The sequence below is a fragment of the Salvelinus alpinus genome, chromosome 6 (genome assembly GCF_045679555.1).
Source record: "Salvelinus alpinus chromosome 6, SLU_Salpinus.1, whole genome shotgun sequence".
NCBI classification, from domain to species: Eukaryota; Metazoa; Chordata; class Actinopteri; order Salmoniformes; family Salmonidae; genus Salvelinus; species Salvelinus alpinus.
This window is the reverse complement of record NC_092091.1, coordinates 11,932,365-11,951,844: the sequence shown is the minus strand read 5'-3', so window position 1 is coordinate 11,951,844 and position 19,480 is coordinate 11,932,365. Positions and strand designations below refer to the sequence as shown.

Below are 19,480 nucleotides of genomic sequence, written 5' to 3'. Positions count from 1 at the left end.
AAGAAGCCTAGTGCACTACGCAGGGAATAGGGAGCTATTTGGAACAGAGCCACGAACTCCTGTATGAACATCTTTCTCTTCCTCATCTGTCTGATATATCTGCCCATTTCCCCTCCCATCCTCCCTTTTCATTCTATTCTATCAGCCACACCACTAGCTCACCTCCACACAATCCATTTATAAGTTAAAGACACCTTGGAATAAATAACAAAGGAAAACTATTACTAGATGAAGTTGAGTGTTGTATTTTTTATTTCCCATCACCATAAGTCATATTTAATCACTGAACAGTAGCAGACCTAACTTCACCTGTTCCTGACTCTGGATAGTGGATTAAAAAGACCATCAATCTCCAATGATATTAAAGTACTATTCTGAACAATACTGATATACTGAAGGCAAGTCAAGATATCTGCTGGTTTTATTGTTTGGTTAATAGCACCACCTGGTGGACAGGTTTAATGTTGCTTGACTGAGCAGTATGGGAGTATGCAAGTTGCCTCATTTCGGGCCGGTTTCCCGGACATCTACATTGAACATACTTTTTAGTCTAGGACTAGGATTAATCTGTGTCTGGGAAACCAGACCATATAGTTTAGTAGAAAGTAAGTGATACCAGCTTGTAGTGGGCTGACTAGTCCTGAATTGTCCTTTTGTTCCTGGACCATTTTCCATGCAGCTCCAGCTGACAGAAAACACATCAAGTAGGGCCGAGCCTCTAAGCTGTTCAATGACACTGAAGTGAATTACATAGAGACAGAGAACCAACTGAGAAAACATATCAATGGTTCTGAATGAGAACCAATATACATCAACACCATACATCATGATTCATGGAAATATACAAGATTAATTTTTTATTAAATTATATATGAGCACCTTAAATCTATTAAAATTCAAATCAGTCAGAAAAATCAAAGTGAAAGTATTGAAGATCAAATCAGTCAAATCATTGTACATAAAACAGAGCAGAATGAATCATCACATCTGGGGACCATCACCACCAGCATGACTAGTATCTATATGGGCCCTACTACAGTTTAACCAGCTCAGCAGTACCAGAGAGCCAAAACCCAGGATAGAGGGGCTGAGTGAATGTGGTCTGGACTCTGTGGAGGAGGGTCATTGTGTCACAGACACTGTAGAAGGACAGAGTACCTGCCTTGTGATCCAGGTACACTCCTACTCTGGAGGACTGAGGGCCTGATACTTTAGTCTCAACATCATTGTGTCTGAAATAATAACGATCACTGGAGCACTGCAAACTCCAGGACTTGTCATTGCATCCAAATGCATTACCTCTCTCTGTTCTACTGATGTCTTTATATGAGACCGATGTAATAACATACACCCCACTCCACTCCACCTCCCAGTAACAGCGTCCAGACAGACCCTCTCTACACAGAACCTGGTAGTAGTTTGTGAATCTGTCTGGATGACCAGGATATGGTTGGACTTGGCATGTTTGGGACACCTTTCTGTTCCCTTCAGACAGAGAGAGGCGTGTGCCTGCTGCGTTTGGGTCCAGTGTGAGCTGACAGGAATCTGGGAGAAGAGCAGAGACCAATGAGGGGAGTTAGAACAATAAGTTAAGTCAGATACTGTATCTACCCTGTCTTTGATTAGAGCACAGCAGAGATCAAATCAGAGAAATATGAGGAGTCAAATAGATACCCAGTCTTTGATTAGATCTACTATTGCTATATATTTCTAGAGAGATTGTTAGGAGTGTCAGTAAAAAGAGACTGTTAGTTACTTCACGATAAAGAGACTCACATTGTAAAAACTCTTCTCTGGTCTTGGGCTCTGGAGGCAGTACAACATCCACTATATTCACTACAGACACACAAACACATTGACAGAGAGAGGGAATGTTATCATCATACCATATTCCACATGTATGTGACTAGTAGGGAACTTTCAATGGTCTAAAGTTGATGTTGTTATTATTTTCAACACACCTGTAGTGGAGATCTTGGTCCATTCTCCTTTAAGGAAGTCTTCTAGTTTCTCTCTCAGTTCAGACACAGTCTTACTCATATCTCCAAAATACTGAAGAGGACGGACAACGATGCTGGGTAAGTCTGAAGATACACTGATACTGGAGAGAGACTGATAACTCTGGAGACAGAGACAGAGAGAGACAGAGACAGAGAGAGACAGAGAGAGACAGAGACAGACAGAGACAGACAGAGACAGAGAGAGAGAGAGACAGAGAGAGAGAGAGAGAGAGAGAGAGAGAGAGAGAGAGAGAGAGAGAGAGAGAGAGAGAGAGAGAGAGAGAGAGAGAGAGAGACTTTTGACTTTTTGTCTTTCTTTATTGAAACATTCTCATTTCATTTAAAACTCACCCCCCCCTAAAATAAAAAAACAAAAATATATCCTGTACTGCATACATGTACCATACTCACCTTTCCATCTACCACATGATACAAACCACCATCACCATACACAAAAACAATACCCTCTCCTACAACCGTATATCCAAAACATCTTCCCCAGCAATACAGACAGCCCCCCCAACACACCATATCTCCTCAAACATCTCCACACATTTGATCAGTTTATAGAACTCAAACTCAACCCTAAGGCGCGCAGAGACCATCCCATTAAACAGTAGTAAAGGGTCTGTTATCCCCCCACCTTTGACCCTGTTTCTCCTTGTTAGCCAAATAGCTAATTTTGCCTGAGCAAACAGAAAATTCAACAAAACACATTTTTCTTTCTCCTTACTCGAATACCTGTATCCCATTATAAACATCCCAACAGCAAAAACCACCCCCAACCTGTCACACAGACATTCCAACAGAGACATTAATGGCATTAACCTGGTGCACACAGAAAACACATGAATCACAGTTTCTCTCATTTGACAGAAAGGACACCCCTGCCCAATTCCCGGATCAACCCGTGCCAACCAGCTGTTAGTGGCCAGGGCTCCATGAAGAACCCTCCACTGGAGGTCCCCTGACCTCTTTGGTACTGGGGGTTTGTAGAGCGCCCTCCATCTAAAACCCACCATACTCTCCGCCCCACATACCCCCTGCCACTGATGTGCCTTCACTCCTGTTAGGCTTCTAATGTTCCTAACCTTAACGCAGAGGTTGTAGAGGGCTTTACCTCCCACCCCCTCAAACTCCCCCAGGCTCGGAGTGTTAAAATCTAACAAGTCCTCCAGACCCCCTTGCCAGTCTCCAGTCTCTGCCGTCACCTGCAGTGGCGGAAACATTGGTGGCCCCTCTCTCTTTGGCCTCTCAAACACCCCCCTTACCGGCTCAGACAGTGCCTCCTGGACCTCCTCCAGGAATCTCTCCAGCAGCCTAAGAGACGTTATTCCTGTTTGTTGCGCCAAGACCTCCGGGGTTTTCCACCCCTCCTCTCCCAGCAGTCTCAGGTCACCTAGCCTTTGTAAACCCCCTGCCATCAGTTGCCTCTGCAGGGTGGCCGACTGAACCGATCTCAAAGGGATGGCTGGGTTGTGGAAAATAGGCTCCTCCCACACCCACTGCCCAGGCTCCACACCCCCTTCTCGTGTGGGCCTTAGCAGCTGCCAGGCCCTCAGCACCGCAGAGTAAAACTCTGAGAGACCTGCTGTACTCAGCCTCTCCAGCTTCATGAGGAACAGCTGCCGGTCCAACCCTAATCCGCCAGCTCTCCTCAGCAGCGCGCATGCTGGTTCCCTCCAGCCAACATCAGTATGGTACAGCAGTCTCTGCACCGCCTTTAGCCGGAAAGCAGCCATCCTGCTCTCCAGTTCCACCAGGCCCTGTCCTCCTTCGTGGACGGTCATGTACAACACTGCTGCCTTCAGCCAGTGATGGCCCGACCAAAAGAAGTCCACCAGCTTGCGTTGCAGGTCTGCAAGCAGACCGGCGGGGGGGTTGAGGACAGCCAGTTTATGCCACAAGGAAGATGCCACCAGGTTGTTGATTATCAGCACCCTCCCTCTATATGACACTTGGGACAGGAGCCACCTCCACCTGGCCAGTCTTGACACCACTGCCTGTGACAGCCCCTCCCAGTTCTTGCTGACCCACCTCTCCGAGCCCAGGTACACCCCCAACACTTTAAGCCCTTCACAACCCCACTGCAAACCCCCTGGAAGCAGAGGAGGAGCCCTATCCCCCCATGCCCCACATAACAGAGCTTTGCTCTTTCCCCAGTTTACCTTAGCTGATGAAGCTCCCTCGTACACCTTCAGACTGGTCTCTAGCTCCTGCATATCTTGCCCATCCCTGACCATCACAGAAACATCATCTGCATATGCTGAGACTGCTATTCCTGTCACCACCTCCATGCCTGTCCAGCACACTCCCCGCAGTCTCCTGCGTAGCAGTCCTAAAAAAGGCTCAATGGCTAGTGTGTACAGCTGCCCAGATAGAGGGCATCCTTGTCTAATGCCCCGTCTCACCCAGACAGGCCTACTGAGCGCCCCTCCCACCTTAACCATACATGACGCCCCAGCATACAACAGCTTCACACAGTTCACAAAGCTCTTCCCAAACCCAAACACAGACATCACATTAAACAGATACTCATGATCCACTCTATCAAAAGCCTTCTCTTGATCTAAAGAGACCAGTCCAAAGTTCACATTAGAACCTCTCGACAAGTCCAACATGTCCCTAATCAAGAACAAGTTGTCCGTGATTGAGCGTCCCGGTACACAATATGTCTGGTCCTTGTGTATTATAGAGTCCAGATGGGACTTCAGTCTGTTAGAGAGGACCTTGGCAAATATCTTATAGTCCGCACAGAGTAATGCCACAGGCCTCCAGTTCTTAAGTTCACACAAGTCCCCTTTTTTGGGCAGGAGAGTCAGTGCCGCCCGACGGCAGCTCATCGGCAACTCTCCTACCTCGACGCATTCACGCAACACGCAAAAGAAATCCTGTCCAATAGTTCCCCAGAATTTTTTGTAAAACTCCACTGGAAGTCCATCGACCCCGGGTGCACGACCGGGGGACATCTGGGTTACGGCCTCTGCCAGTTCATGTGACAACAGAGGAATGTCCATTTCATCCCTCTGTGCCCGAGAGAGCTTAGGGAGTCCTGCGAACAAGACCTGAGCACACATAGGATCACACATTTCTGCCCTATACAATTCAGTATAAAACTCCACAGTCCGCTCCCGCATCTCCCCCACCACAGAGGTCACCCGCCCATCAGACAGCCGTAGACAATGCATACCCTTGGCTTCACTGCTCTGTCTTTCCAAACCAAAGAAGAAGGAGCTGGGAGCATCCATCTCCTTGAGCATGGAGAACCTAGCTCTTACAAGTGCTCCCTTTGCTTTAACCTGGAAAAAACTACCCAGGTCCCTACGTAATTCGGCTAAGTTAGCCTGGAGGCCTACATTGCCTTGCCCCACCATCTCTACCTCCATCTCACTAATACACCGCTCTAGTTCCCCCAATACTCTCCTAGCCTCTGAGGATGAGAGAGCTGTGTACTGTTGACAGAAAAGCCGAATTTGCACTTTCCCCACATCCCACCATTGACTCAGAGACTCATACTCCTCTCTTCGCTGCCCCCATCTTTCCCAAAAAGTCTGGAAACCTGAGCAAAAAGTGGCATCTTGTAAGAGCTTTACATTGAACTTCCAATAAGATGCCTGCCGGGGCCCTGGTGAAATAGACAGCCGAGCCATGGTTATGTGGTGATCCGAAAACCCCACTGGGAGAATGGTAGCACCCAGCAGCCTATTGCTCTGATTCCTGGACATGTAAAAACGATCAAGTCGGGCTGCACTCACCCTAGCCCCAAAAACCTTCACCCACGTATACTGTCTTGTGTTTGGATGTTTAGTTCTCCAAACATCCACTAGGTCAAACTGATTAAAGATGTCCCTTAACACTCCCACTGACACTGAATGAGGCTCTTCCCCATTTCTGTCTTTTGTAAAATCCATTGTACAGTTCCAGTCACCTCCGATCACCAGCGTCTCCTCAGGCGCTACTTGTGAGAGTTCCTGTCTAAGACTCCCAAATAGAACCCCTCTTTCTCTCCCTGTGTTAGGCGCATACACATTTATAAAGACAAAACCCATGTTGTTAATCTCTGCTTTAACAACAAGCAACCTGCCCCTACACACCTCCTTTGAGGAGCAAATTTTTACAGCCAGACCCGGTGCAAAAAGGACTGCCACCCCTGCACTAAGATTTGTCCCATGGCTCAACACACTTGCCCCTTTCCACCAGAGCCCCCAATCAACTTCATTCACCACATCACTATGCGTCTCCTGCAGAAACAACACCTGTACTTTCTTTTGTTTTACATATTCACCCAACACACTCCTCTTTCCCGCATCTCTGGCACCATTTATATTAAGCGAGCCTACCCGAAGAGTCTCCATAAGAAGTGGGAGAAAAGCCAGCAGAGAAATAGACCAATAGGAAAGCTCAAAAAGCCCCAGTGTCAGTAAGAAATTAAACATTTAAACAGTGTCTGAAGGTAAACCTTTACGCACTGTTGTGACCCACTTCCTCAACCTAAACCGTTTCTTGGGTGAGAGGACACCATGCCCCTCATTTCTCATAGCATGTTGTACTGATCTTACAAACTTTCTAGAATCAGGAAAAAAAGCCTCAAGATTAACTTTTTTCCCCTTAGTCTCATTCAGGAACCTTGTCAGTTCTCTCAACGTGTACTTAGACCCCTCTGGTTGACTGGCTGTCAGCTCCGGGCCAATTGAAGAGGAGTCTGAAAAAAATAACTCCTCATCCTCTTCCTCAGACTCACTTTCCTCCTCTTCTCTATCTCCCACCCTGACCACCTGCCCTTTCTCTCTGGTTAGGGCCTCACCCACAGCAACAGGCAACATTTCCATGGTGCCTTTGTCCACACCCTTTTTCCTTTTCCTCTTGACACCCTCCTCCTCCCCCCCTAATCTCTTACACTTCCCCACTATACTCTCCTCATCCACTAGAATAACCTGACTAGACCCAGTATCATCTACACCACCCTCCATAGCATGACTCGGCCCAGCATCATCTGCACCACCCTCCATAGCATGACTCGGCCCAGCATCATCTACACCACCCTCCATAGCATGACTTGGGCCAGCCTCAGCTACCCCACCATCCATAGCATGACTAGACTCAGCCTCTGCTATACCACCATCCATAGCCTGCCTAGACCCAGCACCCTCTACACCACCCTCCATAGCATAACTAGGCCCAGCCTCAGCTACCCCACCATCTCTAGCCTGACTAGACCCAGCCTCTGCTTCTCCACCATCTCTAGCCTGACTAGACCCAGCCTCCACTACCCTACCATCTCTAGCCTGACTAGGCCCAGCCTCATCTACACCACCATCTCTAGACTGACTAGGCCCAGCCTCTGCTGTCTGCATCTCCTTACCCCCTGCATTTTGACCTCGATTTCCCCCATTTGCGCTTGTATCCTCACCTTGTCTACGGCCTTTATGTGGGCACGCAAAGCTCTTGTGCCCCAAATCCCCACATTCAAAACACCGTAGACTATCTGTGCTGGCAAAACCTGCATAGAGCCCCTCCCCATGCCTCACTTTAAAATGCACATTTAGCTGTTGCTCGTTGTTGTTCAGAAACATAAACACTTGCCTCCGGAACGAAACAACGTGTTTAACGGCATCTGCCTGAAACCCTGCTGACAGTACACGGAAACCGCTAGCAAACTTACCAAAACGACTCAGCTCTTTCCTAATTTGATCATCCGTGATAAACGGAGGCAAATTTGCCACTACAACTCTTGTTGAAGGGGTAGAGAGAGGTGAAATTGACACCAACACATCCCTTACAAATATTCCGCTAGCAATTAGCCTACCGACCAAATTAGCCCTTTTCATGAACACAACCACAGCTTTGTTCATTCTAGAAGCAGAATGTATAAACTCAGCTCCTACCTGTTCACCGACCGCGAGCAGAACCTCCTCCACCTTAACTCCGTTCTCAGGAACACACCTGAATCCATGCTGTATAGACAGCGTCTCCTCCGCGCTAGGCTGAGAAGCCATTGCGCACACTACACCTTCCAACCCCCAGGAAAGTTACTCTGTCCTCTTCCACCCTAACTTTGAAAAAAAAACTTTGGATACCGCCAAAAACAAATATTGCATTAACCCTCCACCATAGAAAATAACATGTAAAGAAAGGAATCAAGAAAGTTAGTTAGGATAGAGCTTTCCACACCAAACACTCAGACTCCAAAAACACCCAGCATGCACCGAGAGAGAGAGAGAGAGAGAGAGAGAGAGAGAGAGAGAGAGAGAGAGAGAGAGAGAGAGAGAGAGAGAGAGACAGAGACAGAGACAAAGAGAGAACAGAACCAAATGATTGAGATGAATAGTTTCACATTAAGATAATTTCATATCACATGTAACAAGGCAGTTTAGTTACCTGGAGGAAAGTGATGTGATCCTCTGTGTGTGAGAGCTGCTCCAGCTCAGTGCTTCTCTTCCTCAGCTCAGCTATCTCCTGCTTCAGTTGCTCCAGGAGTCCTTCAGCTTGACCAACTTGAGACTTCACTTGGGCTCTGATCAGCTCCTTCGCCTCAGAGCTCCTTCTCTCAATGGAGCGGCTCATCTCAGCAAATATCGTATCACTGTCCTTCACTGCAGAGCGCTGTTGAGAGAGAGACTGACTTGTCTTAATTTAATGAGCCATCCTCATTACACTAACATCCCCCCTCCTAAAAACACATTGTGTGCCACCACAACCTCCACACAATCACATTATACAGTACCCAACACCACAGTACAATACACCATCCAGCACCACATTATACAGCACCCAACACCACAGTACAATACACCATCCAGCACCACATTCCAACCTCCTCTCCAGCCATACAGACAGCCCCCCTGAACCTCCTGAAACATCTCCACACTGTTGATCATTTTGTAAAACTCAACCCTAAGGCGTCAACAGTAACGGCATTACCCTGGTATCACAGAAAAAACATGATGAACAGTCTGTCATTTCAGAAAACGGACACCCCTCCCCAACTCCCAGGTCAACCCGAGCCAACCAGCTATTGGTGTCCAAGGCTCCATGTATTACCATCCACTGGATGACCCCTGACCTTTACAGCAATGGGAGCTTATGGCGCACCCTCCACCTATACCCTGCCATGCTCTCAGCCCCCACAACCCCCTGCCACTGATGCCCCTTCACTCCCGCTAAGCTCCTGATGTGTTTAACCTTGACACTGAGGGTGTACAGCACCTTACCCCCCACCTCTGAAAACTCCCCCAGGCTCAGAGTGTTAAAAGTCAGTAAGTTCTCTGGACTCTCCTGCCAGTCCCCAGTCTCTGCTGTCACTTGCAGTGGTGGAAATGGTGGTGGCCCCTCCTCAGGCTGCTCCAGCCCCCTCCTCACTGGGTCACGCCCTCAGCCGGTGACGCCCCGACCAGAAAATAAATCACTAACTTGCTCTTCAGGTCCACAAGCAGACCACCGGGGGGTTTGAGAATGGCCAGTTTCTGCCATAGGGAGGATTCTGCCAAGTTGTTGATGATCAGCACCCTCCCTCTGTGTGACACTTGGGAGAGGAGCCACTTCCACTTTGTCAGCCTCGACACAACCACTTGTGACACTCCTTCCCAGTTCTTCCTAGCCACCCCTCCGAGCCCAGAGACACACCAATGATCTTGAGCTGTGGAGGTGCCCTGTCCCTCCATGCCCCACATAACAGAGCATCACTCTTGCCCCAGTTTACCTAAGCAGAAGACGCCCCCTCAACACCCTCAAACTATTCTCCAGGGCCCGTCGGTCCTGCTCATCCCTAACCAACACAGACGTCATCAGCGTATGCTGACACTGCTATGCCTGTCCCCAACCCTGTGCCTGGCTCCCACACTCCCTGTAGACTCCTGTGTAGCAGGCTCAGAAATGGCTCAATAACAAGAGTGTATAGCTGCCCCAACAGAGGGCATCCCTGGTGAATGCCCCGCCCTACCCAGACTGTCCTATTGAGCCCTCCCCCCACCTTGACCATACATGAAGCCCCAGCATATAACATTTGAACACAGCCACAAAATTCTCTCCACAACCAAAACAACACATTGAACAGATATTCATGGTCCACCCTATCAAAGACTTTCTCCTGATTATGATTGAGCGTCCTGGTACACAGTACAGTTGGTCCCCTTTTTTGGGCAGGAGAGTCAAAGCCGCCCGTCTACAGCTTAGCAGCAGCTCTTCCACCCCGACGCACTCACGCAACACGCAAAACAAGTCCTGTCCAATAATTCCCTGAACTTTTCATAAAAATCCACAGGCAGACCGTCAGAGACGGCAGCTGAGAGTTTGTGAAAGGCCAGGGAAATGTCCATTTGATTTCTCTGCGACTGAGAGAGTTTGGAAAGGTCTGTGAGCAGAACCTGAAAACACCCAGGATCACAGAGTTCTGCCCTCTATAAATCAGAGTACAACTCCACAGCCCGCTGCCTCATCTCTCCACAACAGAAGTTACCCACCCATCAGACTCCCTCATCTCCCCACAACAGAAGTTACCCACCCATCAGACTCCCTCATCTCCCCCACAACAGAAGTTACCCACCCATCAGACTCCCTCATCTCCCACATTTACATTTACATTTAAGTCATTTAGCAGACGCTCTTATCCAGAGCGACTTACAAGTTGGTGCATTCACCTTATGATGTCCAGTGGAACAACCACTTTACAATAGTGCATCTAACTCTAAGGGGGGGGGGGGTTAGAATGATTACTTTATCCTATCCTAGGTATTCCTTAAAGAGGTGGGGTTTCAGGTGTCTCCGGAAGGTGGTGATTGATTCCGCTGACCTGGCGTCGTGGGGGAGTTTGTTCCACCATTGGGGTGCCAGAGCAGCGAACAGTTTTGACTGGGCTGAGCGGGAGCTGTACTTCCTCAGAGGTAGGGAGGCGAGCAGGCCAGAGGTGGATGAACGCAGTGCCCTTGTTTGGGTGTAGGGCCTGATCAGAGCCTGAAGGTACGGAGGTGCCGTTCCCCTCACAGCTCCGTAGGCAAGCACCATGGTCTTGTAGCGGATGCGAGCTTCAACTGGAAGCCAGTGGAAGTTACCCACCCATCAGACTCCCTCATCTCCCCACAACAGAAGTTACCCACCCAACAGACTCCCTCATCTCCCCACAACAGAAGTTACCCACCCATCAGACTCCCTCATCTCCCCACAACAGAAGTTACCCACCAATCAGACTCCCTCATCTCCCCACAACAGAAGTTACCCACCCATCAGACTCCCTCATCTCCCCACAACAGAAGTTACCCACCCATCAGACTCCCTCATCTCCCCACAACAGAAGTTACCCACCCATCAGGGTCCCCTCGTGCCCCCCCCTTCCTCTTCCATGAGCAAAGCACCTTCCTCCTCCATCTGCCCCCCTGGACTTCCTCCCTGATCAGTGCCTCTTCCCCAATGACAGTCAATATTTCATGGGATGAGCCCACCAAGCAATTACCCACTGGAGTCTTCGTTACTACAGCAACCTGCCTCTGCTCATGTTGCCCAGCTGCAACCTGCCTCACTTCCACCAGCCCCGACCCCTCCCCCAGTCTTTCACCACAGCCTGCGCACCACCACTTTGCCCTGCCCTACTCTCTTCCCTCCTGGTACTCCCTCCAGTGGCCCCCTGAGTCGTAGGCCACACGCTCTTCTCAATTTACATCAACAACATATCTCATGCAGTAGGAAGCTCTTTCATCCATTTATATGCAGATGACAGTCTTATACTCAGCTGGTCCCTCCCCGGATTCTGTGTTCAACGCTCTACAACAAAGCTTTCTTATTGTCCAACAAGCTTTCTCTTAACCTTGTTTGGAACACCTTCAAAACAAAGGTTATGTGATTTGGTAAGAAGAATGCCCCTCCCCCCACAGGTGTGATTACTACCTCTGGGGGTTTAGAGCTTGAGGTAGTCACCTCATACAAGTACTTGGGAGTATGGCTAGACGGTACACTGTCCTTCTCTCAGCACATATCAAAGCTGCAGGCTAAAGTTAAATCTAGACTTGGTTTCCTCTATCGTAATCACTCCTCTTTCACCCCAGCTGCCAAACTAACCCTGATTCAGATGACCATCCTACCCATGCTAGATTACAGAGATGCCATTTAGAGATCGACAGATAAGGGTGCTCTCGAGTGGCTAGATGTTCTTTACCAGTCGGCCATCAGATTTGCCACCAATGCTCCTTATAGGACACATCACTGCACTCTATACTCCTCTGTAAACTGGTCATCTCTGTTTGCCCATCGCAAGATCCACTGGTTGATGCTTATTTATAAAACCCTCTTAGGCTTCACTCCCACCTATCTGAGATATCTACTGCAGCCCTCATCCTCCACATACAACACCCGTTCTGCAAGTCACATTCTGTTAAAGGTCCCCAAAGTACACACATCCCTGGGTCGCTCCTCTTTTCAGTTCGCTGCAGCTAGAGACTGGAATGAGCTGGAAGAAACACTCAAACTGAACAGTTTTATCTCAATCTGCTTTGCTTTATCTTGGCCAGGTCGCAGTTGTAAATGAGAACGTGTTCTCAACTGGCCTACCTTGTTAAATAAAGGTGAAATAATATATATATTTTTGACCTCTTCCAGGTTAGCCAGGTGCTATTTGTCTGTGTGCCATGTTATGGTCTTTGTCATAAAGATGCACTGGGTTCCTGGGATTCCTTACAAATCTGGTCAATAGTTCGTTGCCAAATGGCTGGGGATGATGCAATGCCAAAAAGCAGGCGGTTATACCTGTCTAAACCTTTGTGTGTGTTTATTGTCAGGTACTGTTTGGAGATCAACAATTGCCTGTCAGCACCCCATTCATAATCAGAGACCCACACAACCAACTACCACGAAAGTGATGGAATGAGAGAGAGAGACATCGTTACAACACTGTACATAGACATAATATAACGTTTCTTCTTCTTTGGAGTTTAACGGCGATTGGAATCCAATATGTTGCATTACCTCCCAAAACTGAACTATAATAGCAATCTACTTTACTTCGTGATACAAAATGGGAAAATGAACATTTTATTGAATAAAAATAACAATACTAAAAAACACTCTTCCAACAAACCCTACAGTCACTAAAAACCCACTACCCCATTCCACTACTTTGACCCTATCTGCTCCTGCACCATGCCAACGACCTGGGAGGACGGGACACCACCACTCAACCCACCCTGGAACTCTTCTGAAGTCAAATCTCGTATGACCAAATACTTCTCTGCAGCTGCCACCACAACATCTATTTTCTGTGATTTACGTTCCATTTCTGTGGTACAGTTGATAACCATTGCTATGAACGCTAAGAAGCTAACCTTACTGAAGCATATATCACTCGTTGGCCTATCCCGCTGTGCTGCACAGATCTACTACTCACAGGGATCCTCTCAGGATCCATCACCCTTGACCCATCCTCCTCTACTTTCTTCACTGCCTCAGCATACGACACCTTCTGCACTACTCTGACTCTATCCACCTCAACCTGCCTCTCTCTCACCGGACACTTCTGATCACCAGCAACATGGACACCCCTACAGTTGACACACAACTTTATCCACCAAAACGACACAATCCTCTATCCCATGACATCCTGCACACTTCCCACATCTTGGAATCTCCCTCCTACAAACTGCTGCAACTTGACCATAAACGTTGCACCTGAAACAGCTCAGTGGATTCAACACAAAGACTCTAACAGGATAACTGATATATCCTAACATGACTTTGTCGGGTAAAGACTCAAAACTCAAAAGGACTGACAGTGACACCACTGTTTCACCACGTTCACCACCGGGTCTGCGTCGTACCAAACGGCGGGTATCACAAACACCAGGAGTCTTCAACTTCAATTGCTCCACCTCCACACTTAACACTATCCCAGAAAACACTACTTTCAATGGTGTCCTGTTCCCAAGACCAAAGCAAGAAACATATCCTGACCAATGTAAACATCTGTTTCCCATGCCAATATAACCCATTTGACAGAGAGAGAGAGAGCTCCATGTTAATGTATAGGGGACACGAGTCAGTCATGGTTATGTGATGAGGTAGGCCCGCTTGCGACTTCAAAATCAGTGTCGGCCCAATGGGGACTGTCCTCTAGGTGTAACTGTCAAGATGTTGGTTTCTCCCGCAGTAGACCTAGGTTCATATCCCATCGGTTACATTAAGCTGTCAATTGTCTGAAAGGGGTCCAGACAGCCTGTTCCCAACAGTGGGGTCAGTGGGATTGGATAGGGGCCCCTGTCTCTCTCTATCAGACTGGAGGAGAGAAGTGAAATGGTGTGTCTCCTCTGGTCAACAAGACTCACCTTGAAAGACTCCACAGCCTGTTGGAGCTCCTTCAGCTCCTTCTCTCTCTCCTGTAATCTCTGCTGGACCTTCTGCTGACTCATCCCCAGCTGCCTCTGTGGAGAATCACTCTTCAATGAGCTATCAAGCTGTAGTAGTCCAGTAGATCAATAGTATAGTAATGTGACATAGGGCCCATAGAGAGGAATTGTGATAGAAAAATGACATACTTATCTGATTTATTTGATATTAATAGTAAACAATGATATAATTATCTAAGAGTAAGACTGGCCTGCTAAGGCTGAGGTTTATTGTGTCCACTCTATCTTCCTGCAGCTAGTCTGGGTTTTACTAGAGATAGTCTGGGTGTAGAGGACATGGGTTATAATAGAGATAGTCTGGATGTAGAGGACATGGGTTTAACTAGAGATAGTCTGGGTGTAGAGGACATGGGTTTTACTAGAGATAGTCTGGATGTAGAGGACATGGGTTTAACTAGAGATAGTCTGGGTGTAGAGGACATGGGTTTTACTAGAGATAGTCTGGGTGTAGAGGACATGGGTTTTAATAGAGATAGTCTGGGTGTAGAGGACATGGGTTTTAATAGAGATAGTCTGGGTGTAGAGGACATGGGTTTTACTAGAGATAGTCTGGGTGTAGAGGACATGGGTTTTAACAGAGATAGTCTGGGTGTAGAGGACATGGGTTTTAATAGAGATAGTCTGGGTGTAGAGGACATGGGTTTTACTAGAGATAGTCTGGGTGTAGAGGACATGGGTTTTAACAGAGATAGTCTGGGTGTAGAGGACATGGGTTTTAATAGAGATAGTCTGGGTGTAGAGGACATGGGTTTTACTAGAGATAGTCTGGGTGTAGAGGACATGGGTTTTAACAGAGATAGTCTGGGTGTAGAGGACATGGGTTTTACTAGAGATAGTCTGGGTGTAGAGGACATGGGTTTTACTAGAGATAGTCTGGGTGTAGAGGACATGGGTTTTAACAGAGATAGTCTGGGTGTAGAGGACATGGGTTTTAATAGAGATAGTCTGGGTGTAGAGGACATGGGTTTTACTAGAGATAGTCTGGGTGTAGAGGACATGGGTTTTACTAGAGATAGTCTGGGTGTAGAGGACATGGGTTTTACTAGAGATAGTCTGGGTGTAGAGGACATGGGTTTTACTAGAGATAGTCTGGGTGTAGAGGACATGGGTTTTACTAGAGATAGTCTGGGTGTAGAGGACATGGGTTTTAATAGAGATAGTCTGGGTGTAGAGGACATGGGTTTTACTAGAGATAGTCTGGGTGTAGAGGACATGGGTTTTAACAGAGATAGTCTGGGTGTAGAGGACATGGGTTTTACTAGAGATAGTCTGGGTGTAGAGGACATGGGTTATACTAGAGATAGTCTGGGTGTAGAGGACATGGGTTATAATAGAGATAGTCTGGGTGTAGAGGACATGGGTTTTAACAGAGATAGTCTGGGTGTAGAGGACATGGGTTTTACTAGAGATAGTCTGGGTGTAGAGGACATGGGTTTTACTAGAGATAGTCTGGGTGTAGAGGACATGGGTTTTACTAGAGATAGTCTGGGTGTAGAGGACATGGGTTTTAACAGAGATAGTCTGGGTGTAGAGGACATGGGTTTTAATAGAGATAGTCTGGGTGTAGAGGACATGGGTTTTACTAGAGATAGTCTGGGTGTAGAGGACATGGGTTTTACTAGAGATAGTCTGGGTGTAGAGGACATGGGTTTTACTAGAGATAGTCTGGGTGTAGAGGACATGGGTTTTAACAGAGATAGTCTGGGTGTAGAGGACATGGGTTTTAATAGAGATAGTCTGGGTGTAGAGGACATGGGTTTTACTAGAGATAGTCTGGGTGTAGAGGACATGGGTTTTAACAGAGATAGTCTGGGTGTAGAGGACATGCGTTTTACTAGAGATAGTCTGGATGTAGAGGACATGGGTTTTACTAGAGATAGTCTGGGTGTAGAGGACATGGGTTTTACTAGAGATAGTCTGGATGTAGAGGACATGGGTTTTACTAGAGATAGTCTGGGTGTAGAGGACATGGGTTTTACTAGAGATAGTCTGGGTGTAGAGGACATGGGTTTTACTAGAGATAGTCTGGGTGTAGAGGACATGGGTTTTAATAAAGATCGCTTGAAGCTGACAATTGATTAATGTCTTGATGATATTAACCAAACAGCCACATTCCAGTCTATGATTAGTGATGCATGTGAGACAAATGTCTCCGGTCTGACTGAGCCTGCATTCTATAGATAAGATTGTGTGAGTGACTCGAGATAGAGATAGCCTGAAAGAATAGAGCAAACATGTCAGTGTTTGTTCTCATCCTTTCATCTGGGAAACGTAGCCTGAAGGAGTAGAATAACCCCCCCATGCAGATAAACATCAGGATGAACACAGGGTGGGTTATAGTGTCCAATCTACATAGGGGGCAGCCATGGTTGAAGCATTGTTAGGTTTGGTATATAAAGACCCGCTATTCTCTGTATGACTCAAGCACTCGGTCCGACAGTCAAGACTGTTGGATTGACGGCTTCATTATTGTAATAATTAATCGATTTTAAATAAAGATGGTAGTTGATGAAATTACCAAGTCTCTCTCAGTACTGAATTTCCACAACACTATCAAGCTGTATTTGTCCAGCAGATCAATATTATAGTCATGTGACATAGGGCCCATAGAGAGGAAGGTCCACAATCTTGATTGTCCCTTTACAATATGATATTGATTTGTTGCTATGTGAATGATTATAGTTTTAACAGTCAGTGTAAATGTATCAGTGAGTTGAGACTGAACTTTGGACTCATTAAAGGGCATTCAGAATGATAATAGTGTTTGACTTTAGAAAATGGTGATACATTTGGAGAATCTGGGTTAACATAATCAAGGTTTGTGTTCATATTTGTTCTGCTGAGGATCATTTTAATTTGAATGATCTCATATTCAAACAGCCTTAGTTCCTACAGTATTTTTAATTCTTTGTTTATCAGACAGTCACCAACAAGTTGTTCTGGTCTTACCTGTTTCTCAGCCCTCTCTGCTGCAGCTGACACTGTATCATGGCCTTTATGTTCATCCATCACACACTGATAACAGATACACTGCTGATCGGTACGACAGTAAACCTCCAGCAGTTTGTCATGATGAGAGCAGATCTTCTCCTGTAATTGTGCGTTGGCTTTGACCAGCTTGTGCTTCTTGAAAGCAGGAGATTCATAGTGAGGTTTGAGGTGACTCTCACAGTAAGAGGCCAGACACGCCAGACAGGACATGAGGGCTTTCTGCTTTCTGGTCCCAGTGCAGACATCACACGTCACATCTCCAGGTCCAGCATAGCACAGAGCAGGAGGAGGAGCAGCCTGGAGTCCTGTCTTCTTCAGTTCCTCCACCACCTCAGCCAACATGTTATTTTTCCTCAGAGTAGGCCTTGGATTGAAGGTCTCTCTGCACAGAGGACAGCTATAGACCCCTTCCAGAACATTGTAATCCCAGCAGTCCTCAATACAGATTCTACAGTAACTGTGTCCACAGGCAATAGTGACCGGCTCCTTCAGTAGCTCCAGACAGACAGAACAACAGAACTGGCCATGGTCCAGCAGAACTCCCTGCTGAGCCATTTGGACGGTTGTTCACTCTCACACAGACAGATGAGACAGACTCAGATCAGTTTTGTTTCCTCAGAAGAGAGTTTGTGGGAGGGGAAGGGACTTCCTGGTTCTGCCAGAGGTGTGGGGTTAGAGTGAGTTAGAGAGGGAGGGGGTAGAGGTCAGAGTGATATATAGAGGGAGGGAGGGGGTAGAGGTTAGAGTGATTTATAGAGGGAGGGAGGGGGTAGAGGTTAGAGTGATTTATAGAGGGAGGGAGGGGGTAGAGGTTAGAGTGATATATAGAGGGAGGGAGGGGGTAGAGGTCAGAGTGATATATAGAGGGAGGGAGGGGGTAGAGGTCAGAGTGATTTAGAGAGGGAGGGAGGGGGTAGAGGTTAGAGTGATTTAGAGAGGGAGGGAGGGGGTAGAGGTTAGAGTGATTTAGAGAGGGAGGGAGGGGGTAGAGGTTAGAGTGATTTAGAGAGGGAGGGAGGGGGTAGAGGTCAGAGTGATTTAGAGAGGGAGGGAGGGGGTAGAGGTGAGAGTGATTGAGAGAGGGAGGGGGTAGAGGTTAGAGTGATATATAGAGGGAGGGAGGGGGTAGAGGTTAGAGTGATTTAGAGAGGGAGGGAGGGGGTAGAGGTTAGAGTGATTTAGAGAGGGAGGGGGTAGAGGTTAGAGTGATATATAGAGGGAGGGAGGGGGTAGAGGTCAGAGTGATTTAGAGAGGGAGGGGGTAGAGGTTAGAGTGAGTTAGAGAGGGAGGGAGGGGGTAGAGGTTAGAGTTAGTTAGAGAGGGAGGGAGGGGGTAGAGGTTAGAGTGATTTAGAGAGGGAGGGGGTAGAGGTTAGAGTGATTTAGAGAGGGAGGGAGGGGGTAGAGGTTAGAGTGATTTAGAGAGGGAGGGAGGGGGTAGAGGTTAGAGTGATTTAGAGAGGGAGGGAGGGGGTAGAGGTTAGAGTGATTTAGAGAGGGAGGGAGGGGGTAGAGGTTAGAGTGATTTAGAGAGGGAGGGAGGGGGTAGAGGTTAGAGTGATTTAGAGAGGGAGGGGGTAGAGGTTAGAGTTAGTTAGAGAGGGAGGGAGGGGGTAGAGGTTAGAGTGATTTAGAGAGGGAGGGAGGGGGTAGAGGTTAGAGTGATTTAGAGAGGGAGGGAGGGGGTAGAGGTCATCAAGATTGTGAACCTTCCTCTCTCTGAGCCCTATGTCACATGACTATACTATTGATCTGCTGGACAAATACAGCTTGATAGTGTTGTGGAAAATCAGTTCTGAGAGAGACTTGGTAATTTCATCAACTACCATCTTTATTTAATATCGATTAACTTTTACAATAATGAAGCCGTCAATCCAACAGTCTTGACTGTCGGACCGAGTGCTTGAATCATACAGAGAATAGCGGGTCTTTATATACCAAACCTAACACTGCTTCAACCATGGCTGCCCCCCATGTAGATTGGACACTATAACCCACCCTGTGTTCATCCTGATGTTTATCTGCATGGGGGGGTTATTCTACTCCTTCAGGCTACGTTTCCCAGATGAAAGGATGAGAACAAACACTGACATGTTTGCTCTATTC

The 19,480-nt window shown here is 47.4% G+C and overlaps 1 protein-coding gene across 1 annotated transcript; it reads right to left on the bottom strand.

The window, feature by feature from the left end:
* Positions 1-269: 269 nt before the first annotated feature.
* LOC139577520 (tripartite motif-containing protein 16-like) lies at positions 270-18,050 on the bottom strand. The gene is made up of 6 exons (XM_071404564.1): positions 17,333-18,050; positions 14,303-14,398; positions 8,379-8,603; positions 1,962-2,121; positions 1,777-1,836; positions 270-1,545 (listed from the first exon to the last, which is right to left on the bottom strand). Exons 1-6 carry the CDS (start codon positions 17,927-17,929, stop codon positions 1,034-1,036), a joined length of 1,650 nt encoding a protein of 549 aa, XP_071260665.1. The 5' UTR covers positions 17,930-18,050; the 3' UTR covers positions 270-1,033.
* Between the last annotated feature and the right edge of the window lie 1,430 nt (positions 18,051-19,480).